Genomic DNA, 25,657 nt, shown 5'->3' with positions numbered 1-25,657 from the left:
CAGCTCTTTTAATTGATAAATGTGGTTTGTAGACCATCAGTTTGTTAGCATTTACATGTAACATTTTCTCAATACAAAGGGATTTAGCTATTTATTGATGAGCATCCTCTCATCTTCGAACAGAAAAATTGAAATGTTTACTTCCAGGTGGGGCAAGGGGGCTTACTAAAACAATGGAAATCAAAATGTCTCGATTCCCCCCATCCCTAAAGTACTCAAAACACTATCGCTGTGTAAACTCCTTTAACAATCTGCCCAGAGATCTTTTGTTAAGAAATCTGAGTCACCTCTGGGCCAAAGGAAATGTGCCTGCAGTAGATTTGCACCTTAAAAGGTGGGGGGGATCTGGTACCACTGGTCCATGTTTACTCCTGACAGGTTTCTCCAGTGTCTGGCTATGAGGCTACTGGCTGCTGAGAGGAGGTGGGTTATAAGCTTTGTATAATGTGAGTGATTATGATCTTGGCAAATGTTCAGTAGGGCCAGTAAAGGGGTGAGTTCTAATACCTGTTTAGTTATTTTGCATATCTGTTGTGGAACTTTCCCCTCAACCTTATACTGTACTCAATACTAATGTCTCATAACAAATGTAAATGACCTGTAAGAAAGACTGTACAACCTGAAAAAAGAGACAAGGCATGTACTTTTCTAAACCAATAAAATCTTTAATTAAATTTTTAAAAAAGATAATGAAAAGAGTGGGGGTCAACTCCAAATGTGCAGAAAGAGGGACATGGGAATGCCTCAGGGTGTCACTCTTTTGCAGGAGGAATTCAAGCACATACTGGAAATTTAGGTTTGTGCAATTAAAGTGGATTAGAACATTCTGTAGTCCTATCACAACAAATCCCAGGTTTTTTTTAAGCCGCAGCCTTTATATGGTTAGGAAAGTGACAGGATAGGCCCTGAAAAATGAGAAGCTAACAAGCAAATCAGAATGAATGCTCATTGTCATATAACTCACAGACAAATATGACTGAATGTTCAATAATGGCCAGACATAGGGCCATTCTATAGCATACATTTAAAGCACATGGCTTTCTCCAAAGTATCTTGGGAACTTCGGCTTTCCCCCTCGCAGTGCAACAGTTCCCAGGAGTCTTAGGGGAAGACTGCTTTAAATGTGCATTGGATGTGCTTTAAATGTATCATGTGGATCTAGCTTAGTGTAACCTTTTCAAGATGCATGTTCAGTAAACAAATCTGGCGGAGCCCTAACAATTTGTACTCATAAGAGCAAATTGGGTATAGTTTTGAGGGACACTGAAACCTCCCCTAATCTGTTGCTTACATCTCCATAGTCCTTTGCCGTGAGCTTTTCTTCCAGCTGAAATGGCATATTCAGCGGTGGTCAGGGCTGAACTATAGGGCCAGAGGGAGAAGACTGTGGGGAAATCAGGTGCAGGCAGGGGAAGGTTCAACACTTTATTCACACACTTCTTTCACTGGTACCCACTCCTTTCTATGTGGTGGGGAAAGTTCTATGCTAGATAAAAATTCTATGTTAGATATTGCCACAAAATCAACTAAAGACTCCTGGAGCATCTTAAAAATATATATAGAATCATAGAATCATAGAGTTGGAAGAGACCACAAGGGCCATCGAGTCCAACCCCCTGCCAAGCAGGAAACACCATCAGAGCACTCCTGACATATGGTTGTCAAGCCTCTGCTTAAAGACCTCCAAAGAAGGAGACTCCACCACACTCCTTGGCAGCAAATTCCACTGTCGAACAGCTCTTACTGTCAGGAAGTTCTTCCTAATGTTTAGGTGGAATCTTCTTTCTTGTAGAAGAATATATTTATTGTGGCAGAATTGTGTCCTAGTATCCACTTCATCTGATACATGAAGTATTGCCCTCAGTTGTTCAGGGATGCATACATTAACATGTATGTGCACACACAAACACAAATGGGTATGGGGACAGAAAAGGAAGATGTAGAAAGATCATATACAAAGCCTTGACTTCAGAGATTCATTGCTGCAACAAGAACTGTAGCTTATTGATGTCTCGGCTTGCTTTGCCCCGCCGCACCATGCTGTCTCTGAAAATGGATCCTTGGCCTTGCCTTATTTGGATCACAACCCTGTCTCTGGCCCCATGGACCCTGATCTGTTTGATCCAGCCTCGGTCTTCGGACCACACCCTTATCTTGTCACCCATTAACCAAGAGCAGCCTGACACAACCCATACGTGCTTCTGCCCAAGATGCCATCTTTAAAGTTTCGGCAAAGGATTAGGTTGTGACCCGTGATTGTGACATTCAGGATGATGGGAAGTTCCCGTTCAGGAAACGCACATGCTCACTGATTGTCTTATCATTTGTCATTGTAGTAATGCTTAAAAGTCAGACTCAGGGACCCTTGTGCGTGGAAGTGTTGCAAACACGCAAGATTGCTCTGTGTCCGTCTCATTATTTACATTTATTTACATTTTTTGTGGGTTTAGAAACTATAAAACTAAGGACTATGGCTGTGTACACAATTTACCTTTAAAGCGCATTCAAAGCGTGTTCCCCCCACAATAATTCTGGGTACTGTAGTTAACCCCTCATAGGGTTCGAGTTCCTATCAGCCCTTAGCAAACTACCATGCCCATAATTCTTTGGTGGTGGTGGGGAATGTGCTTTAACATTATAGTCTACAGTATTTGCAGCCCAAGTGCAACAGGATGAAGTGACTGCATAATTGGACTACGTAACTGGCACATTGTGTCAGTTCCTTCCAATTAGTTCATTTTGTTTTGTTTCTTTTATAACACATGCCATTCATAGATGCTGCTGTATCTGGTCATTATTAATTGTTGGTTTAATATCTGGAGCTCAACTCTTCTTTACAATCTTCTGAGACAACCACTTCTGTCAGCAATGGCAGTGTCATATTGTGGAAAGGGGAGCATAAGTAGTGCAAATGTTTGCTGCTGCCATTGCTGCTTTGGCACTCCGGTTTATATACTGTAACTCCTAGTCCCTTTGGACCAACAGCAAACATTTTAGGGGTCTGTAGAGTCCATCTGGGCACTGTAGGAGTCAAACATGCTTATTGGTCTTCCAGAAGCCTTTGTCTGGAAGGACCTTTCATTCTGATAAGGTTGTGATTTATTTAGGTTGCTCCTTACAGCACAGTCATGAGGGTCACAGGTGAGTGGTAGAGCACTGGTTTCAATGAAACTGATTTACTAGAAGTTTTATCTAACACTTCCTCCAAGGAACAATCAAGTATCACTGAGATAGTGAAGAGTCTGTCCAAGTTAGCCACCACAAGATATCTACCACTTGCATGGAAATAAAGGAGTCATCTTCTATCCTTGGCATATACGTCATTTGATGATCTGATCAATTCTGTGTGTCCTAAGGGATGGTTAATGTTTAGCTTGAACATAATTAAAGGTTCCTTGAAGACCCCCTAATGATGTCCAGCTCTATAAGTGTCTAGCTCGGCTGGGTTCAAGTGAGAGTTGTCTGCAGCCCACCAAGACTTAGCCTGACAGAACTGAGGTAATGGCAATCAACTGGTTTGGTGATTATATCCACCACAAGCTGGTGGATAGCTGGGTGGGTCCAATGATTCCTGAAAATATCTGAAATTGTGGGACAATAACTATTCATTTCAAGGGAAATACATCTGCTTGCTTAATTAGGGAACAAAAGTGAACAAGAGCTTAGAAGACTATTGCCTTTCAGTAGCTGCTAGGAAATTGGTGTGCATGAAAGTATGTGTGTGTTGTGAATTTTTGGTTGGTTTCTTCTCTGAAAAGTCCTGTGGGAAAGTCCTGTGAAAATCACAGCTTTCTTTTTGCCCACTAGTTGACCACTGCTATTTCTGTTCAGAGAAGCATGCCTCTTGAGACAAATGGATCACAATGTGTACTCATTTGTTTCTAAATATTAAGCCAATTCATCATGAGCTACTGAATGGATAATTAATATTGTCTGACAAGATGCTAACCTGGCAGGCAAAAAGCAAACATTGTTGAGTTCTGAAAACAGTAGGCAATGAAACAGCCAAATGGTTTTGCACAGGTTGATAATTTACTCTTCTAGTGTTAAGTAACATTTGTGGAGCACGTTGAAGATGTAGGCTAATTTGATATGCCAACTGTGGTTGTGTCTTGACTCCTGGACAGTCGCCGTCTTCTGAAAAGGTGCTTTGTGTGTATATGTGGAGTTGTGTGTGAGAGAGAGATTTTAAAATAAAACCATTACATGCCTATTGAAGTCCCTTAGAATTCTTATAATAGGATGTAGATGAATATTTAACCTATTATAACTCTTTCATTCTAGAACTGAGTGGAAATACAATGTGATCCTAAGCATGTTTACCCAGAGTTAGTCCCATTGAGTTCAATTACAGTGCAATCCTATGTGTGCTGAACCTGAGCAACACATTACACACACATCCACTTAGTTGGACAGGAATCCAAAGTAGCTATGTACGGTACTGTTGTGCATGATGTGTGTGTACGGTTGTGGCTATAGATACCTGCAATATCCAGTGGTGCTTCCAGCTAAATTTAGGTCCTTAACAATGTACAACATAGTCATATGGGGTCCCATGTTAGATGGCTATGAGGAACAGCATTCCCCTTCTCCTCCCCTTCACTCCCACCATTCCATGCTTCTGCATTCCTGATATGTTAGCAAACAAGTTTGCCAAACGTGACTGGGGGGTGGGGAATTATGGGCATGTGCAGCTTTGTATTTTAATTTCACTTAAATCATAGCACCATCATGACCACAGGAATAAAAGGAGGCTTGCTTCCTCGGTCTGAACAGTAAACATGCCGTGGCCCCAAGTCCAACTCCAGCTGCTCCACTGACAGTAAGAGCATTCATTTCTGCACAGATGATAGTGCAGGAAGGATTTTTAGTTTTTAGGTAGATTGTTCCAAGAAGAATATAAATACAATTAGTTAATTACAGTGGTACCTCGGGTTATAGACGCTTCAGGTTACAGACTCCGCTAAGCCAGAAATAGTACCTCGGGTTAAGAACTTTGCTTCAGGATGAGAACGGAAATTGTGCGGCAGCAGCGCAGTGGCAGCAGGAGGCCCCATTAGCTAAAGTGGTACCTCAGGTTAAGAACAGTTTCAGGTTAAAAACAGACCTCCAGAATGAATTAAGTTCTTAACCTGAGGTAAAAAGGTAAAGGTAAAGGGACCCCTGACCATTAGGTCCAGTCATGGCTGACTCTGGGGTTGCAGCGCTCATCTCGCTTTATTGGCCGAGGTAGTCGGCGTACAGCTTCCAGGTCATGTGGCACTGTATAATTATTGTGAAGGTTAACTCACCCTAGGTCCATTCCCTATTTACTGGATTAATGTCCTAGTCCATGCTGCTCTGCTCCCTTATTATATTCAGCACACACAGAATGCCATACAAGAGCCTGGAAATCTGAGTTTGGAGGATTCTCCCCCTCCCATTGCAGGCTTGCATGTTCTCAATGCATGCCTGGTCATCCCGCCCTCCCTATGGAGAGCTGGGGAGGAATACAGCCGGGACGCGTGGGGCAGACGGGACAGGAACATCTATTGCTCAAGTTCATCTCGCACTCACTTGACATAGGATCTAAAACCCATATTTGGTCCCATGTGTCTTAACAGGTTTCTATAAACTAAGAAAAGAGAAGGAGACAATGAAAGTTTGTGGCTTTTTGTTCCTGTTGAGCTTGTTCACTCCCTGGCTTGATGCTAAGCCTGGAATCAAAGTGAAGATCACTCAGAAAGGTTTGGACTATGGTGAGTTTGAAATATACAGGTTCAGACTTATTATTCTTCCATGCCCCTATTCATTATTAAAATAAAAATTTAGAAGGAACCAAATACATTTTGAGAACAAAAAGGAAATGACCCTCATTAATCAGCACAATGGTTTGTTTGCTTTTTAAATCATGTTTATTTGCTTGCCAATGCCAGGTTGTCTGTGTTGTTAACACAACACAACACGTGTGTGTGTGTGTGTGTGTGTGTGTGTGTGTTTAACACACTGACTTTTTTGCAGTTAACAAAATGATGAGGAAGTATACTTAAAGGTGTGGGATAATGATTGATTGGCGGAATAAAGAATAGCATATGCACAGAAAAATCAAGATGTTCATTGCTGTGAGCTCATTAAAGAGTGGATGTCTCCACACAACCTTTGTGCAAGCAAATCAGGGATTGTGAGAGTTGTAGTTCAAAAGCATCTGGAGGGTCACAAGCTCCAGGCTCCTTTCACTCTCCCAAGCTCAGTAAAAAGGTACCTCTTTAAACGAAGAACGTTCTATAATTTGGGAGTCATAACTGAGAAAGCTTGGCATCTAGTTGGTAAATATCCTAACCTGGAACAACAGAAGTTCCTGATTAAACCTCAGTCCGCAAGTGCACCCATGGGGTTGGGGGAGATGATCCTTAACCTGTGAAGGTCTCAGGCCATGAAAGGCTTTAAAACAGGGTTAGAGAACCTGTTGTTCCTCTAGATGATGTTGTACTACTTCCGTCTTTCCCAGGGGTATGGGCATCTTCCATGGGTGCATGCATGAACCATAATCCCTGGATTCCTAGCTTTTAAATGAAAGTTCCTAGGCATTTGTAGAACCCAAGATACAAAGCAAAATGTACAGTTGATCACTTTTTTGTTGCTTCCACCTTGCAGTGTTTTGCTGCCCATTCCCAGGAGCAGATTGCCCTGTGGTGCAGCAATAATCTCCTTGTAGCGTTCACACTGTCATTCACCTAGAGGGGAAGGGATAAGATGGCAAATATATCCCGCAGGGGGAGAAAGTGTCCGAATTAACCTTCTGGCCAACAGCAGTACTGCTGCTACTGGGAGGCTCTTGTTGCAGCTTCCCCGCACCAGTTGGCGGTGAGCCACTCCTGATCACCCATGACCCTTGCCCAGTTGGCTGGGGCTGATAGGAGTTGTAGTTCAGGAATGTCTAGAGTGCCGCAAGCCTCCAGTTCCTATTTTAAAAGCTAAAACTCCCTTAATTGGATCAAGAAGTAAATTGGTAACCATTGTATCTTGTGGGGAACAATGCATGACTCTCAGTGTGTGATAAAAGATATACAGCAGCATTCAGCAGCATGAGAGCATCTGAATCATCTTCAAGGGCAGAGTGCTGCACTAATCAAGTCTGGAAGTTACAGGCGCTTGGCTTAACATAGCAAAGGACAGATATATCCCGCGGGGGGTGGGGGGAGAGAAAGCCTCCATATTAACCTTGGATGAAAGAAGTAATTGCTCGCAACCACTCCAAACTGATCTGCAGAGCAGGAGATGGCAAAACAGACATCAAAAACTTAGCTTTCTTTGTTCTGTATTCTACGCATCTTTCCAGCCAAATAGAAAGTAAGTGAAATATATTCTGTGCTTTGTAGGAAAACAGCTTGGAATAGATTTCCTGGAGCAAAGATTAAAGGAGCAAACCTTTGCGAATGTGAGCGGTCAAGAGACATATGGATATAGTGGCGTCGACTACACGCTTTCAGAGTAAGAAAGGTTGCTTCCACACTAAGCCCCTTTAGCACAGCTGAACTATTGCTTTTCTGCATTCAGAAAATTAAAATAGTAGTTTTGCACATGTGATTGCAACAGATCAATAAAGATCAGGCTTACTAGCTGCTTTGCTTCTCAATATTCTCTGGTTGGCCTCTGTTATTTTCTCCTACCAGCAGGGAACCCATGTAAGGACTCTATATGGGCTCTTGGATACCCCATAAGGGGAAAAGGGCAGATTTTTGTTTACAATACACAGCACTTACTATTATCCATCATTGCCCTCCCTTGTGCTTAAGTTCCTCTGTAATGTTTATTCACACGTAGGTCCCATTTAATGAAGGCTCCTGCAATGTTAGTTAGTAGCTTCCTCCGGGTTGGTGATGTCTTTTACCCCTTAATTAAGCCTTTGCCCCCATTGTTTAAAATGGGGATGGGGAAAGTACCTGGTTTGTAACCACTAGCCACACATCTGGCACACCAACACAATGCCAGCCATGACTCCCAGTGACCATATGTTCAGGGTCAGGGAGCCTTTGGGCATGCATCTATCTGTACACGCATAGGTTTCCTTCTCACTATTGCCTAACATAGCACTGTGGGCATAGGACTGTATGCACATTAGTTTGCAGGAGGCACAGCTAAGGTGCAAAATCCTGCCAATCCTCTACCACATTTATTACTACACCAATGGGGGATATGAAGAGTGCTTTAATCATCTTTTATTTCCCATTGGAGAGGGAAAATGATATTATTACTTTCTGTTCTTTCATTTCTAGCAAAAGAGTGTTATTTTACCATAAAGAGGGGGCGCTAATGAAGCCAGCAATTTAAAATTGAGTGCTTCCCATCTTTCCCAGGGTGTCCCTGGGAATGTTGGAGGGCATTATGCATGATCTACCTCAGGGCAGGAAATGTCAGACCTTGGGACCTCTGCATAATCCACATCTCTCACTGGCTCTGCTGTGCCACTTCTCTAATGACTGTAATATGTCTTGGAAAGGTGATAAATGTCTCTTGCTTGTCTGTATGGAAAATGTGGCCACACCAACTATTGATATGTGGCTCCCAGAAGGTTGCCCGCAAGGGAATGTGTCCCTCAGACTGAAAAAGGTTCCCTACCCTTGATGTACCTTCAGTTCAAACATGTAAGATTTATGTTCCTAGATTTTCCTGGAACGTAGCCATGGCTAACATGTATTTTGTGTTTTGCAGGATAAAATTTGATGCTGTTGAATTCCCAAATGCATCGGTGTCTCTGATACCTGGGACTGGGATTAACCTAGAGATCAAGGATGCTGCAGCAACGGTCTCGGCACACTGGAGAGTAAGGTCCTGGCTGTTGTAAGTACAGTTGTGCAGGGCGCTGGAGGTGGTGATGTTAACTGCAGTAATCCAAATAAAAATGGGCTTTAATAAAGGAAAGAAAAGTAGGCAGCAGGCTTCAGGAAACCCCAATCAAATAGCTTTCTACTGGTCTAATATGATCCTCTATCTGGAAAAGCTTCACTCCAGGAAACCCCAAGCAGCAGTGAAACCACCGAGGTGGAAGAAGAGGAGAGGAAGTGTTTAACCCTTTCCTTGCCAGTATAGTGCTGATGAAATTTGCAATTTTACAAATGAGTGAACATAAGAACATGCATGCATATGCTGTCATGCAGTTAACGCTTGTGGGGGTTTTTTGGCCACAAAAAAAATTCCTGCAGCCTTGAATCTTATTGGGAAACTTTGGCCAAGCCGCTTCCTATCCTTTCTCATAGGCTGATAATAAGATTAAAGGGAGACAGCCCCCAGTGTATGGCACCCTGAGCTCCTTGGAGATAGGGTGAGATATGGATGTGGGGCGGTTTACATGAAACATACAGGGATTTACTGAAAGCAGGGGAATAATAATAATAATAATAATAATAATAATAATAATAATAATAATAAATTATTTATACCCCGCCCTTCCCAGCCAGAGGCGGGCTCAGGGCAGCTAACACCAATAAAATTTCAGTAAAAACATAATAAGAAAAAGAAAAAAGAAAAAAATAATTTAAAATACAGGTTAAAATGCAATTTAAAATGCAGCCTCATTTTAAAAGTCAAAACCACAAGGGGAGGGAAACATAAGGGTCAGACTGAGTCCAAGCCAAAGGTCAGGCGGAAAAGCTCCGTCTTGCAGGCCCTGCGGAAAGATATCAAGTCCCGCAGGGCCCTAGTCTCCTGTGACAGAGTGTTCCACCAAGTTGGGGCCAGTACTGAAAAGGCCCTGGCCCTAGCTGAGACCAACCTAACCACCTTGCGACCTAGGACCTCCAAAATGTTGTCATTTGTGTGTCACTTCATCCTTGGTCAAAGAATCTGTGTCCATTTGAGCATGAAACTTTAGCAGCGCTGGCACGTACCTGAAAGGAAAAAGTTCAAGCAGATGCATTATGTTCCATTCTTGTCAGCAGAAATTCTGGAACACTGACAGTCCTCATTTCGGGTGTATCGCTCGCAGCTGTTTTTTCAGTGTCTCGGGACAATGCAAGTCATGCAGTGCTGTTGATTGAAAGCTGCGAGGCAAAAGTTGACAGTATTAACATCGAACTGGATAAAGATGCTAGGTAAGGTAGAAAAAGGATTTTCGGGGTGTTCACCTTGTACCTGTGTTCAGTTTAATATGTGAACAAAACAGAAATGTGCCTGTTTTAGAGGTTCTTCCAGCTGCAGATGATAAAGGCAACAGCCCATTCTTGGCTGTTCTGCCTTAATCTGGAAGTGGAAGAACATCTCTGCTCCCAGGCTTCTGGAATCCAGAGGACATTTGGCAGCCAATTCATCAAAAAAACCCCACCCCCCTATTTTCCAGCCTCAAATGGTGAAGCAGCTATTTTCATTGGGATCTTGGTGTGAGGAGAAAAATGTAAATATGTATTTATTAATTAGTTAAATTCATAACCCACTGTTCCTTCCTAGTGGGCTCAGGTCTGGTGTGCTCTGGTCCATGGGGTCATGAAGAGTCGGATATGACTAAACGACAACACCCTACTTGTATTTCTTATTGGCAGGTGCAGGGAGGGGGAGGGGAGAGAAAAAGAAATAAGGCAATGCTGTTTGGAAAGAGAAGCATTAAAGTGATACTGATTCCTTGAGAGGAGAGATGGACCATAAAGAAAGAAATGGCTAGAGTGATTTAATAACTGATAGACAGTAATATTGTTAGAGATTTGGGGGTAAACCCTAGAAATTAATAAATGCCAGAGTTTTGATTAATTGGGGAATGGACTAAAACATAAACTGCAGGGCTGTGGCAGACAGGGAATTCCTGGGCTGACTTATGCAAACCAGTCTGGCTGGCTGACTGTTAGCATTATAATAGAGAGCCATTGAGGGTCATCAACAAGACAACAGAACTTATTGTCCAGGTGTGACCAGAGACTGGAGATTTGGAAGGTTGTCAGGGTAACTGCTCTGGGGGGAGGGCAAGGTGCTTCTGGGAAGAAGAGAGAGGAAGAAAGTTTGAGATTGCAATGCTTTGGGCCATGCTGTAAGATCTGGACCCCCGCCATGCAGACTGAAGGTATAAATACATAAAGGTAAAGGGTAAAGGGACCCATGACCATCAGGTCCAGTCGTGACCGACTCTGGGGTTGCAGTGCTCATCTTGCTTTATTGGCCGAGGGAGCTGGCATACAGCTTCCGGGTCATGTGGCCAGCATGACTAAGCCACTTCTGGTGAACGAGAGCAGCACACGGAAACGCTGTTTACCTTCCCGCCAGAGTGGTACCTATTTATCTACTTGCACTTTGACATGCTTTCAAACTGCTAGGTTGGCAGGAGCAGGGACCGAGCAACAGGAGCTCACCCTGTTGCGGGGATTCGAACCGCCAACCATCTGATAGTCTCCACCAATGTGTCTTCTCTTCTCCAAAGGGACACAGACCCTGTATGTGCCTGTGACCCCATGCGCTCTGGCCACTGCTTGGTGGAGAGAGGGGCGGGCACCGGGATTTTGTAACAATATTATTTCTTTTATTCCCCCCCAGCTGGCTGTACAAATACTTTGTTAATCATCTGGAAAAGCCTATCTGTGACAGTCTGAGCAAGAATGTAAGTCTTCAAGTATTACTATAGTGTCCTTCCATCACCATCACTCCTTCAGTAACTGTTGGCCAGAACAATAACTGCTACATGTATTTATACAGATTTGCCCATTCATTGGTTCTGAGATCGAAAAAATTAATGCAGAACTGAAAGAACACAAAGGTAGGTTGCAAATGCTTCATCCTTGCTACTTCCACGGCTCATTAAAAGAAGCTAAAGAGTATCCCAATGACAAAGGAGCTTTTAAGTGATAACCACATTTCCCCAGGAACAATATTGCACAGTTTCAAGCAATACTAATTCAAGTAGCAACTTAAGGTCTGCACAACAAATGACCAGTGCAGACTGCACAGGAAAGCCCCTGGTCACATGCTTATGAAATTGTTGCAGGAGGTCTCGGCATGTTCTCTTAAAAGATATTGCATGTTCCTAGCTCTCAGTTTCAACAGCAGTGCAAGGTATGTGTGAGGAGATCTCACAGTATGTCCCTGCATATGGGATATCTAGAACCTACATATGCCGTATTTTTCGCTCCATAAGACACACCTAATTTTTAGAGGAAGAAATAGGGAAAGCCCTGTTTTGGGGGGGATCAGCTCACAGTTGTGCAGCTTCTTTTGCAAAGGGGAAAAGCCCCGTTTTTTTGAGTATCAGCTCAAAGTTGTGCAGCTTCTTTTGCAAAGGGGAAAAGCCCCATTTTTGAGGATCAGCTCAAAGTTGTTGAGCTTACTTTGCAAAGGGAAAAAATCCTGTTTTTATGGGATTCAACTCACAGTTCTGCAGCTTCTTTAGGAAAGGAAAGGGAGCCCTTTCTACAGTTTCCAGACAGATAATCTAATCAGCCAGTCACATGTCACTGGGGAAACAAACAGCCTCTGTCTGCAGAACATTCAACAATGGAGGCCTGGGCAAGGGGGTGGGGCTGGAAAGGGAGCCAGCGAGCGTCCACACATTCGCTCCATAAGACGCACAGACTCTGCCCCTTACTTTTTAGGGGGAAAAAAGTGTGTCTTATGGAGCGAAAAATACGGTGCACAGACAGACTTCAGAGTTTCATGCTCTGCTTTGCTTTTCCCTCCTCTAAAAGCTATAGTAAGGTGTTTTGTACAGCCAACTTAGAGTTGGGAAACTTTTTCCCCAGATTGAGGCCACATTCCCCTTGAGGTGACCTTCCAGGGGCTACATGCTAGCAGAGGGCGGGGCCAGAGGCGGAATGGGCAGATCGACACATGCCAATTTTACCTTTGTACAGTAAGCTAGTTTCTAAGTACAGTAAGCTAGTTTCAATTCAAGGACACAATCCATCCTGGCAAAAACACCTACAGAGGGAGCAAAGCAGGGCCATAAGGGGTGTGACCTGGAAAAAGTCTCAAGGCCCAGATATACAGGCCTGGAGGGCCAGATTTGGCCCCTGGGTCTCAGCTTCCTTACCCATGATTGTATTACTCTTGTCTAATAATAATAATAATTCTACAGATAACAGCAAAATTTATTCATGTGCTAATGTTTGAGTAGCTGTGGCTGCAGTCCTTCACACACTTAGGAGTAAACTTGGATAAGCTTAGTGGGGCTGTGTACGTACAAGAACCGTGTGCCTTCCCACTGGAAGGAAATATAATTTGAAGACAGTCCTTATAAAGTTACTTTTAAAAGGTATTGTCAAAACCATTTTGGATCCTGCTTATCAAGTTAATAGAGGTATTTGTTTCACTATCTCATCATGGCTGTTTTGCCCCCTGTTCTAACAGTTCAAGCCCAGATTGATTCTTTTGCACAAGTAGACTACTCACTGGTGAACTCTCCGGTGATCTCTGACACATCTATTAACTTTGATATAAAGGTAACACAACTGGCTGCTATTTTTTATTTATTTTTATTTTTGGGCGGTATTGCATTGAGACATCTCTGTTCTTGAATGAATGGGTGTGATGGCTTTAGTTAAATAATTATTTTTTAAAACACTTCTTTGAGTGTGATGGAGAGAAGGCTGCCAGCAGCAGAAACAAAGTACAGAGCGTTAGCAGAAAGAACTACCGTATTTTTCACTCCATAAGGCGCACCGGACCATTGGGCTCACCTTGTTTTTAGAGGGGGAAATCAAGAAAAAAAATCTTATTTCCTCCCCAGCCCCAAAGAGCAGCGTACAGGCTGCACGCAACCTCCCCTGCCGGAGGGGTTGCCCGCGGCTATGGCGCAAGCCAAGACAGCGAGCGGGATGGATCCCGCTCACTGTTTCGGCTTCCTCTTTAGCCCTGCACAACCTCTCCCTGCCGCTCCATCCCGCTCGCTGTCTTGGCTTGTGCCATAGCCATGCGCAACCCCTCCGGCAGGGAGAGGCTACGCTGGGCTAAAGAAGCCATAGCCGCATGCAGCCTCTCCCTGCCGGAGGGGCTGCGCGCGGCTACCTCTGAAGCCTTTGGAGTGCAGCGCAAGTTCCCGCTGCGCTCCTCAGGCTCCGGGTTCCTTTTGCTGAAGCTGGGAGAGCAAGACTCTCCTGGCTTCAGCGAAAGGAACCTGAAGCCTCCAGAACGCAGCGGGAACTCGCGCTGCGCTCCGAAGGCTTCAGGCGGCTATCCCTGAGGGGTCGGTGCGCACCAACGCCTCTCACTCTCCAGGCTTCAGCGAAAGCAACACAAAGCCTCTGGAGCGCGGAGGGAGTGCTCCCTCTGCACTTCGGAGGCTTTGCATTGCTATCGCTGAAGCCAAGGAGCCTGCATTCACTCCATAGGACGCACACACATTTCCCCTTAATTTTTGGAAAGGAAAAAGTGCATCCTATAGAGCGAAAAATACAGTACCCTCTGGACTACTCACAGTAAGCAATGCTTGTGCATTGAGTCCCCTCTTGTGATTGCTATCATTTCAAGCATCTACATGCACAAGCAACCTATAATGACAATGATGGCATTACCTTTCCCAGGTACCAGCTCCCATCAGCTCCAGAAAGTGATGAGGGATGATGGGACAGGAACACCTGGAGGGCTACACAGGTTTCCTGTGCTTGACCTATATTAATCCTTCAGCTAGCAATGATTCAGCCAGTGTGTCCCTATGTGCAAGGGTCACTGATGATCCATGCTCTGATAGCTTTTGAAATCCAAAGTCTGAGAGTTGTTGTTATTATTTTGTCATTCATGCAATTCTTTGCAGGGAACAATCTCCCCAGTGGGAAATGACCTGGAGACTCCCTTCAAGCCTGAACCATTCAATATCCCGGATGAGAATAACTCCATGCTCCAAATAGGAATCTCAGAATATTTCTTGCAATCTGCTTCACTTGTTTATTACGCTGCTGGGGCCTTTGATGTCTCTATTGCAAAGGAGGTGAGAGCAAGTTGTAGAAGTTGGTATTTCAAAGGCACCAACTGTTGTCTTTTGAAAGACTGTTTATATAGTCTGTGACTTACTAGATCTAACTATGGTGATGAGAACCTATATCCAGATAAGGTAAAAAGGTAAAGGACCCCTGGAGAGTTAAGTCCAGTCAAAGGCGACTATGGGGTTGTGGCGCTCATCTCACTTCAGGCTGAGGGAGCCGGTGTTTGTCCACAGACAGCTTTCCGGGTCATGTGGCTAGCATGACTAAACCGCTTCCAGCACAATGAAACACCGTGACGGAAACCAGAGTGCACAGAAATGCCGTTTACCTTCCTGCCGCAGCAGTACCTATTATCTACTCGCACTGATGTGCTTTTGAACTGCTTGGTTGGCAGAAGCTGGGATAGAGCAACAGGAGCTCACCCCGTCGAGCAGATTCGAACTGCTGACCTCCTGATCAGCAAGCCCAAGAGGCTCAGTGGTTTCGACCACAGCACCACCCACTCCCCTTTTACCATTTTTATCCCGATAGCAGGTAAGGGGTTTGTATAATTGAATGTTCATCAGTTTAAAAGAAATTCACTCCACATGGAACTAGCTCCTTATCCACACTGGAATAAAATATGGATTCACACCGGACTGTAGGGAAGTGATGCCATCCCTATCCCAGGGTTGTCCCAGACCTTCCCCCTTTGAATGAGGGTATTTTGATCCTAGGAAAGTCTGAAACTGTCAGGATGGGGGCAAAAAATGCTGCACAATAGTAATAGCCCAGACCATGATTAGGTTATGGCCATACAATGTGCTTGATTCACATATTGAAGCTGATTATGCCGGGAGGGACAAAGCAGCAATGGAGCTCCTTTTGCAAACATGAATATTATCTGTATAGTAAGAAAACTGATTTAGTACCATAGTTGCTTCTTTTAATAATAATAATAATAATAATAATAATAATACTACAGTACTTGTTTGTCACAAAGTTCTAATTAGGTAGCCTAATTTTATTCTCTTTTCCACAGCTTTCCTCTTACTTCAGATTAACTACAAATTCTTTTGGCACCATTATCCCTAAGGTAAGCACCTTTATATCTATAACCGTTATTTTAAGGGAAATGTTTTGTGGGAGTTCTTCTGCAACAGAGAATGCCTGCCTCAAAACAACTGTTCTGCCAAAGAATTTATTTGCTATGTAATTCTGTTAATTCAATCTAATCCTGCTCTCAAACTCTTGGTTGCTTTTAAACTTCTACAGATTGCGCGTTCTTACAAAACACCACGCCCAGTAATCCTGGATCTAAAACCAACGGCAGCCCCTGTGATCAGACTGCATAATGGCAGTGCTGTTCTGGAGATAGCTGGTTCCATGGAGGTGTTGGTAGTCCTGAAGAATTCAACCACCCAATCCATGTTCACCTTGAGCATAGTAAGTGCCACAAAGCAGGCAGAATAATGTTCAAGCCATAGGCTTTCCCCCCCTATCTGCCATGACCTCTTGCTGTTTTGGGTCAACGTCAGAAATTGGCACCACAAGCAAGGGGTGTGCAGAATGTTGATCAGGATCTGAGTGATCTGCAGTAAACTGGCAAGGACTTGGGTCTCCTAACTGATTAAAAAAATAGCAAAATCAAAACAGCCTCAAACCTTTATTTATTCCATCAGCTATGCATTGCCAGAAAAGGTTTGCATCACCAAAGAAGTGGACAAAGGGGGAGGGGGTAATTTGCATAAAAATACACATGTTAACTTACATGTATAAATGCAAATTTAGAAATATTTCTACACTAGTGGCCAAAATTGTGGAAACCTTTTGGGAAAAGTGTATTTCTGAGGTTTGATGGCTCATAACACCACTTTTTTTGCCGTAACACCATAAAATTATACATCAATGGAAAGATAATTTAACGAAGAATGCAATGCAACAAAATTTGTTGAATTATCTGTATTCTATCAAAAGTTATAGCCAAATAATTAGGAAAAGGAAGCACAGCTTGCTTAGGTTCAGTAGCTTTCCTTCATTTGAATGTAGCCAATGAGCATGAGTGTTCAGAGAGCCAATCAGGTGTTATGAGCCATCAAACCTCGGAAACACACTTTTTCCATAAGGTTTCTACAATTTTGACCACTAGTGTGTAATTTAAATAGAAATGCAATACATCTCACCACAGTGGGAAAGAAAGCAGGTGCCTTGTGTGGCACCTCCCTCTGCTCACCTGGTTGGGCAAAATCAAAGCTCCTGCTCTCCCCTTTTAATGGCTCCTTATCTTAAATCATAGCAGAAACCAAAAAACCTGAGTACAAATTGGTGCTCAGACTTTCTAAGTACAAATGCCATCTGCAGGATAGGCTTTGCAAAACTTTTAGACACCTGAGCTCTGTTTGGAATAGCAAGAGAGATAGCATTGGGGTGGGGAGTTGGAAGAAGCAGGTAGAGTAACTGACCTTCCCTTTTTTACCTTTCAAAAAGGCCTTGCATTTTTACCTGTCTATACAACAGGAATACTCTAGGTGGTAAACAGAGACATTTCTTTCACACAGAATGCCAAAACCCATGCCAGCCTGAATATATTTGAACAGAAACTGATACCTTCTCTATGTCTGGACAGGTAATAAAATTTGAATGGTTTTTTGTTTTGTTTTTAACCCCACTTTATCCCCCAAAGGCCTCTTGAGTTGCTGAAACCACTAATTAAATTTGTGACTCCATTTAAAACAATAAGTAATTTTTTAAAAAGCAATTATGTAAAAATAACAACTATTCTAGCTAAAATGTTGGCATTGCTTTATTACAGGTAAAAAGAAGATGATGTTGCTGGACTATTACTCCCATCATCCCTGACCATTGGCTATGCTGGTTGTGACTGATGGGAGCTGGAGTCCAACAGCATCTGAATTATTGTAAATTAGTGGGGTTGCGGGTCTAAAATTGTGGTGGTTTTTAAATATTTGTATCTGTGCGTGTTTGAGTAATCCATCTTGATCACATGGTTCCTATAAAAAATCCTGGCATCTGTAGTTTGTTAAGGGTGCTGAGATTTGTTAGGTGACCCCTATTCCCCTCACAGAACTACAATTCCCAGAGTGGTTTAACAATTATTCCTTCTTCCAAGGAAACTTTGGGAATTGGGCCAGTCAGCCTTTCAGCCTAACCTACCTCACAGGGTTGCTGTGAGGGGAAAAAAGAGGAGGGGCAGATCCAAGAATGCCATCTTGAGCGGCGTGTAGGTGGGGTATATATGTACAAATAAATAATGTTTTTTCCAATATTTCCTTTCCCTTTCACAGTTTCCACCTGTCCTTGACCAACTCCAATGTTGGCTTCTTCAAGGTAAATAAAGAGGGCGGGGAGTTAAAGAGAACAAATCAGACTCAGCTTGTAGATAGAGCTGAATTGTCCATGCCATTGTTCTGATCTAAACCTCTTTCCTGAAGCCGTGGTTGTCCTTCTGGAGAAAATAGGCTTTCCCCAAAGGGGCAAATAGCTTCATTGTGTGGGGTATGTGTGATTTAGTTCAGGAAAACAGCACAGAGGGAAAGGGTAAGATAGCCCTCCCCCCCAGAACCAGTTCCAGAGCTGCTTTCGACAAAGAAAAAGAAGTGTCAGGAGACACGATCACAAATCTCCTGCTTTTAAATGGTTCCACAGGGCGGCCATAACCATTGGCTGAGCTGTTGGTGTGCAGCTGCTCTTTGCTGCGGAGACTGACTGTGTTTTTCTGTCTTTGCCAAAATTCACTGCACTCAAGACCTGCAATAGCACAAATAAAATGGCCTGATCTGTGTGGTGAATGAGGGCATGATTTTGAAAGCAGGAGGTGCACAGTGAACATAACATGTCTTGCAGTGCTTAGGCACTAATGATTAGATCCCCATCATAAATGGCTTAAAATCATAACATAGGAACCAGTCCCCCTCTCTCTTTCTTACATCTAGATGCTGTCTTCAGTTTACAAAACTTCCTAGGGGGTGGGTCACAGCCATCATAATACAATACAGTGGTACCTCAGGTTACAGATGCTTCAGGTTAACCCAGAAATAGTACCTGGGGTTAAGACCTTTACCTCAGGATGAGAACAGAAATCGCGTGAAGGTAGCAGGAGGCCCCATTAGCTAAAGTGGTACCTCAGGTTAAAAACAGTTTCAGGCTAAGAACGGACCTCTGGAACAAATTAAGTTCTTAACCTGAGGTACCACTGTATCAATAAGAAAAACAAGAGTGGGCCTTGTAAAATTATCTCTTAGCAGTTCTCTAACTGGAACTGACATAACATTTATCTTTGTTGTTCTTACTCTGGGTGCTTCCAAATATGGATGATTCAGGCTGAGTACACGCTATACCTTTAAAGCACATTCAAAGCACATTATGTCCTTCAGAGAATTCTGGTTGCTGTAGTTTATTGAGGGTTACTAAGAATTTTAACTCTGTGAGGGACAAACTACGGTGTCCAGAGTTCTCTGAGGGAAAGCAGGTGCTTCAAAGGTATAGAATATTCATAGCAGCACCTAATCATTGCATTTTTTGAAAGCAAATCAACTATCCTTGGAACTATTGTGTGTGGAGAAAGGGTTAAATGTGCCCCCCCCCAACTGAACTGCTGTTAAGAATTCCCCCTTTTCCTTGCTGCCTGCAATTTTGGAGGAGAGGGGCAAGAAAATTGATAGGAAGGCAATGCAATTCGAAATGGGAAGGCAATAGAGCTGGTTCCTAGAGAGAGAGAGACCAAAGAAAATGAAATATCTGGAGCACAGGTCTTTATTGGCCTATATCTGCCAGAACAGCTGTGTGATAGGTCATCTCCACCTGATGAATTTTTATTATTATTATTTCAACAATTTGTATACCACTGAATCAGTCATCTCTAGGCAGTGCAGCTGCTTTTTTGTGTTAAAATGTCAAATTTTGAGAGACTGGGAGGAAATAACAGAAACTGAACAGGAGAAACGTGGAAAGAGGGTGTTTTGCTCATGGTGTCAAGCAGATGCTTCACAAAAAACAGAGGACAAAAGTGTGATAAATCCACAATAAATCTCAAGTGTAGAGGCAGCCTGTGCCACTAAATCCAAATTCTCTCACATGGCAGGTTTCGCTTTTGAAGAACTTCATGTCTTACATTTTACGGAATGGAGTAATACCAGCAGCCAATGGTAAGTGTTGTGTTTGGATTGTTTCCCCATCACCACTGTTACTTAATGGTCCCAGTCTCTGGAAATTACAGAAAATCTGTTTTGGAAAATGAGAAGTAGTATAATAGAGCTTGTATTTTCGTCACTTGGCGTGACGTGTCGTGATTGGTATCACATTCTTTATGGCAAATACTTTAAGGAACATACTGCTCCAATAAGATTATAAGATGCTTGATGCTTTGCACTAGAAGGTCAATCCGGTTGTCTTGTCAGCAGACCCAGTACACACTGTCAACTAGTGGTAATTTGGATTTACAAGACCATGTGAACATATCCACATACAACTGCTGATAAAGGAGAGCCAGTGTGGTGTAGTGGTTAAGAGCAGTAGACTCGTAATCTGGTGAACCGGGTTCGCGTCTCCGCTCCTCCACATGCAGCTGCTGGGTGACCTTGGGCCAGTCACACTTCTCTGAAGTCTCTCAGCCCCACTCACCTCACAGAGTGTTTGTTGTGGGGGAAGAAGGGAAGGAGAGTGTTAGCCGTTTTGAGACTCCTTAAAGGGAGTGAAAGGCGGGATATCAAATCCAAACTCCTCCTACTCCTCCTCTTCTTCTTCTTTCCTTTCCTTCAATGGATTTGGTGTATATTTCCTTTCAGAGTAAGGCAATAAAGTTATCACTGGTTAATGACTGGAGGCATTGGCCCTGGAGACTCTTTGTACACTTAATACTGTAATATTCTGATGAGTATGTAGTTACGTGACAAGAGATAACTCCTGCAGTTCTTGTCTGTATTGCATTTCTAACAACCATTTATGGTTTATACAGCATTTACAGAATAACAAAATTGTACTGGGCATATAAAGTGTAAAATCAGGATAACGGTACTGCTCTGCTTCCCAGCAAGATAAAGAACCCCAAAATAAAATAAAGATGTTTTAAAATGCCCTTTCTTCAGTAGTAATATATGACTTGTGATCAGATTTTAAATGAAAGCAATGGATTAAACTGTGTAGCCAGCATGGTTAGAGTGTTGGACTAGGGCTTGGGGAACCAGTGTTCAAATCCCTACTTAGCCATGAAGCTCACTGAATAACCTTGGGTCAGTATTTTTCTCTCAGCCTAACCTACCTCACAGGGTTGTTGTGAGGATAAAATCAATGGAGGAGAACCACATTATGCCACCTTTAGGTCCTTGGAGGCAGGATGGGGTACAAGGCTAATAGTAATAATAATAAAGTATTACTGCACACATAACTGCAGGGCCTGCTGTTAAAAAACAATAGTGCTTAGAATCTCTTCTCTTTTTTATTAAGGTAAACTGAAGGAAGGACTTCCTCTCTCTAAAATGGACAGCATGATGCTTGTGGAACCTGTTGTTACAGTTCACCAGGTGAGATTCTGCAGTGCCCACACCTGTCTGTCCTGTGTGCCGAGAGAGAGTCGGTTAGGGTGATGTGATGCAAGTTCTGAATCCTGGTGGGACTTGTCATCAGAATGTTGCTGTGTTCTCACATCCTAGGGCAAGGGTGCCCAAAGTTTTTTCAAAGAGAGCCAGATTTGATGAACTGAGGGCTGACCAAAGTTGTTGAGCTTTTTTAAGGATTTAACCCCAAAGGGGCCACAGGGGCCAAATTAGGCCCCTGAAACGGACTTTGGTCATGCCTGTCCTAGGGTCTTCAGGCTGCCTGACTCACAGGCTGAAGAGAGTCCCTTTAAATAAAAGAAAAAAAAGGTTTTACATAAAGACAATCATTTCAATGAACTCTTTGTAGTTCAGAGAAAGGTTGGCCAGCATTTTTCAAAGTGACTCATTGTGGAGTAAAGACAAACACTTTCCTGTGCTTTTGTATTTGTTGGTATCCTGGTGTAAACAAGTCAATGTTTATAATTCGTATTTTAAAATCCATATGAACTGTAAGGAAACAAGCAATACACACTAAAAATAATAATTACCAAATAAGCAGTGTATTGTTAGCAAAAAGCCTGATCAACAGTTTCTGATGACCACCATATTTACATCTTGACTTCTCCACTCTTGTTAGTTGATTAGCTGTTTTACATTGTTTCTCTGATCATCACATAACCTAAAGAGAATTTCTTAGTTTCTTCATGACGGTATCTTCACAAGAACCCTAGAATACTTTCTGAGCAACCAGTAACCCTAGCTAAAGTAAACATTGATTATAGACCTTTGTGTGTTTAATAGAAGTCTTTTTCGACTCCTGCAAACTTCCAGGTTTCACTTGGACCATACAAGTTAGGGAAGGCTTAGCAAAGAGGGAAGGGACTGCAAGCAGTAGATGGAAGGGAAACATCCACCACCCCACCTGATTTGTTTGGCTCAGCATGGCTGAACAATTGACAACTGGCTTTTTAATATATTTTCTCCCTCTCAGAGCAATCTACAAAGCACAGCTGCTGTGCAACATCCTTCCACTTTATTGACATCCATGCCAGTTGCGCATCAGCAGTGCTTACTCTCTTTCTGTTAAATGACAATGTATGTTTAACATTCAGTTCACAATACCTCTGAAGGTATATTAGCCATGGCCAAGCCATTAGCAAGCTGCAGCTTGTGGCAACTTCAAATAAATGTTTGTATATCTTCTCAGGGCTATTTGCTGATTTCCACCGACCTGGAGTATGATGAAGAAGGAGACCAAGCAGATTCTGAAGGCTTTTTCGTTATAGATGCATGAAACCTCAAAATTTCTTCTGTTGTGTCTCAAGCGGGAAGATGTAACAAGAAAGTGAATAAAACAAAATAAAAAAATTCCTTCCAGTAGCACCTTAAAGACCAACTGAGTTAGTTCTAGGTATGAGCTTTCGTGTGCATGCTCATACCTAGAACTAACTCAGTTGGTCTTTAAGGTGCTACTGGAAGGAATTTTTTTATTTTGTTTTGACCATGGCAGACCAACACGGCTACCTATCTGTAACTGGAACTATGGAAGGCACCACATTGAGCCGCATGAAATGGAAGTCCAGGTATCTGAAGAAGTGTGCATGCACACGAAAGCTCATACCTAGAACTAACTCAGTTGGTCTTTAAGGTGCTACTGGAAGGAATTTTTTTATTTTGTTTTGACCATGGCAGACCAACACGGCTACCTATCTGTAACAAGAAAGTGAATGATAATGATTGAAAACATTCTGTGTGGTCGCCTGTGTGTGTGTGTGTGTGTGTGTGTGTGTGTAAAAGTGCCTTAGAAAGACATTGAATAGGTGAAGTAATATCTGTTAATGGGCCAGCAAACCATTCAGAAAGGAATGCAGACATGGAACATAGGAAGTTGCCATATACTTCCTCATCTAGCTCAGTACTGTCAGAGGCTCTCCAGGGTGTCAGACAGAGGACATTCCCAGCCCAATCTGGAGATGTCAGTCATTGAACCTTCTGCATGCAAAGCAGATGGTGGGAGCCTTCCTAACTGCACTGCTGGAAGATGGCAGCAGCCCCAGTCCGGATGTAGGAAGCCAGGACTGTTTTCTGATTCCTATATATAACCAAGAACAGTGTTGCAAGGGAAGCCTCGTGGTAGGATATTCCCTTCTGCATGTAACTCACTGCACACTTCTTAGGGAGTTCAGAAAGTTGCAATACAGGTACTCAGCAGGAGACCATCCCTTTCAGTTGCAATGAACTGTAAAGAAAACACTAAAGATGGCCACACAGTGGCACTGGATATTATGGAAGAATAACATAGTAGGTAAAAAGGGACGGTAAACATTGCATTTTGTAAGAAGGCTAAAGGACACTTCTATTATGTGGTGGGAATGTCCCAAAATATTGTAGTAAGTTTATGGTATATGGTAATTGGCACTATCTTTTACAAACAGATACCATACTAGTTTGTCTTCATTTGTATACTGAACTATATTAATCAGTGTTTTCCATGGGCATGCTAGAAACAGGTGTTACATATATTTACAATGGCCAGAATTACATTAACTGAGTGTTTGAAAGAAACTTGGAAACCTGGTAAAGCTTAGTTGTTTGGGATTTTGTGGGAACACCTAATAACTGTTCAATTTACAGGGAAGTTTTAAAAATCATGAAAATTATATTACATCACACATTAAATAGTTTGAACACAGTTGTGTGTTACATCAAGAGTGAATTGGGAATTGATTCAGTGATGCTGTAGATATTACATTCATTACTGAGTAATTGAAGGAATGAGAGAGAGGTTTCTCAGAATGTCAGTATACTGTTATGTATTGATCTTTTACACACAATTTTATATGCAATTTTGTATTGTACTTTTTCAGAATAAAAACAAATTTAAAAATTATACAAATGTCTATTTTAATGCCCTCTGCAGGGACAGTGTTAAGACCTAAATGATTAGGTATTCAAAGTAATAAGAGCCTCTTAAAAGATATTAGTCAAGTTGTGGGTTCTCTGAGGCATCACCAGGTGTTGTTTGTAATGGGACACTTGTCCTAATCTCTTTGAATCTGCCTTTAATGCCGAAGCACCCCCCCCCCCCGCATAGTCCCACTTTAGCATTATAGTTATTGGAAAAGTAGGATTATCTTAGTATTCCAAACTTCATGCCTGCATAATACTTTGATCCATACAGGCTATGTCTTCCATGTTGTGCATTATAGTCCCTCTGGACAGCAATAATGGGGGAGCATTGGAGAAGGATCACAAAACTACAGGGTGGATAAAACTCAATGATTTTTTTAAAATAATAAAAAAATCAGAATTTTTTAAATTTAAATTGGATTTTTAAAATAAAATGCTTTTGGAGGAAAAATCTTTTTAAAGATAGTTTTCTATTTAAGTTGCATTATAGTCCAAAGGATATTCATCAGGAAATAAGGATTTGTTTTAAGTTTTTTGTGTGTGCTAAAACACAAAGTTTTTTTTAAAAAAAATGTTTAACCACATCAGTTAACAAACATGGATATGTATGCTATAATATTAGTTGTTTTAGTTAAATAAATTGTTTAAATTGTTACTAATGATTATTTTTCTCCTTCCAGTAAAGTACAGCAGAGAAGTTGTCCAAATATAAACAGTTTTATTAAACCTCACAATAATGTCATAGTTATAATTTATAATTTATAATTATAATAGTATAACCAAATCAGCAATTTTTGATATAACTGTAAAAACTACTCTGAAAATTTATTATTCCAAAAATGAAACCTTCATCAGGTTGTAAATATTAAGATTATACCAGCAAGAATTTTTTTTTCTGTAAAAAAATAAATAAAATGATTTAAACCAAGTCTTACTGACTAGTGATTTAAATTGTGATTTAAATTGATTTGATTTAAATCAAATCCACCCTGCATAAGCAGAAGAAACGTACGACTAACATACTACAGTTGTGTCAAGAATATGTTGCAGAATATACCCACAATAAAGCACCAGAGAGGTTTCAAAGGTTTTGTCCAGTCCATCCATCTTTTGCAGTAAACATCTCATGCCTTAAAAAAATGTGCTACAGCGCAGCCCTAACCATGTCTACTCAGAAGCAAGCCCTGCTGAATCCAGTGGGGCTTACTCACCAGGAAAGCAGGGTTAAGAACTGCAGCCTTTAAAGCGGCCCAAGAAGACCCTTGGCCGCTCTGGTGATCTTCCCTTCTTTTGATATTTGACCCACACCAAGCGCGGTCCCTTCCACAACCAGCTTAATTCAAC

General features: G+C 42.2%; 1 protein-coding gene and 3 long non-coding RNA genes across 4 annotated transcripts; 1 reads left to right on the top strand and 3 right to left on the bottom strand.

Moving 5' to 3' along the window:
- Positions 1–1,798: 1,798 nt before the first annotated feature.
- Positions 1,799–23,186, top strand: BPIFC (BPI fold containing family C). Its single transcript, XM_081879487.1, has 18 exons — positions 1,799–3,141; positions 3,402–3,498; positions 5,604–5,738; positions 7,359–7,470; positions 8,692–8,820; positions 9,915–10,070; positions 11,494–11,557; positions 11,653–11,713; positions 13,300–13,391; positions 14,702–14,875; positions 15,892–15,945; positions 16,125–16,295; positions 17,408–17,475; positions 18,155–18,197; positions 19,951–20,014; positions 21,312–21,388; positions 22,611–22,754; positions 23,133–23,186. Exons 3-17 carry the CDS (start codon positions 5,636–5,638, stop codon positions 22,695–22,697), a joined length of 1,455 nt encoding a protein of 484 aa, XP_081735613.1. The 5' UTR covers positions 1,799–3,141; positions 3,402–3,498; positions 5,604–5,635; the 3' UTR covers positions 22,698–22,754; positions 23,133–23,186.
- Positions 9,455–12,766, bottom strand: LOC309351729. The gene is made up of 3 exons (XR_014160954.1): positions 12,325–12,766; positions 9,867–10,019; positions 9,455–9,759 (listed from the first exon to the last, which is right to left on the bottom strand). It is a non-coding gene; the product is annotated as an uncharacterized lncRNA (long non-coding RNA).
- Positions 21,948–25,653, bottom strand: LOC309351725. The gene is made up of 2 exons (XR_014160949.1): positions 25,525–25,653; positions 21,948–22,722 (listed from the first exon to the last, which is right to left on the bottom strand). It is a non-coding gene; the product is annotated as an uncharacterized lncRNA (long non-coding RNA).
- Positions 23,367–24,906, bottom strand: LOC309351724. Its single transcript, XR_014160948.1, has 2 exons — positions 24,093–24,906; positions 23,367–23,429 (listed from the first exon to the last, which is right to left on the bottom strand). It is a non-coding gene; the product is annotated as an uncharacterized lncRNA (long non-coding RNA).
- Positions 25,654–25,657: the final 4 nt, after the last annotated feature.

This window comes from Podarcis erhardii, assembly GCF_964252035.2.
Source record: "Podarcis erhardii genome assembly, chromosome: 10".
Lineage (NCBI taxonomy): Eukaryota > Metazoa > Chordata > Lepidosauria > Squamata > Lacertidae > Podarcis > Podarcis erhardii.
Note: the sequence above shows the minus strand (reverse complement) of the source record. Positions and strands in the feature narration are given on the sequence as shown.

What these genes read in the sequence shown, in the direction of transcription:
- BPIFC (XM_081879487.1), top strand. Translation starts at nt 5,636, where the DNA reads ATGAAAGTTTGTGGCTTTTTGTTCCTGTTGAGCTTGTTCACTCCCTGG. An exon ending in AGAGTAAGGTCCTGGCTGTT is followed by an intron (nt 8,821 to 9,914) that starts GTAAGTACAGTT and finishes CATTCTTGTCAG; the next exon opens with CAGAAATTCTGGAACACTGA. An exon ending in CCTTCTCTATGTCTGGACAG is followed by an intron (nt 17,476 to 18,154) that starts GTAATAAAATTT and finishes TCCCTTTCACAG; the next exon opens with TTTCCACCTGTCCTTGACCA.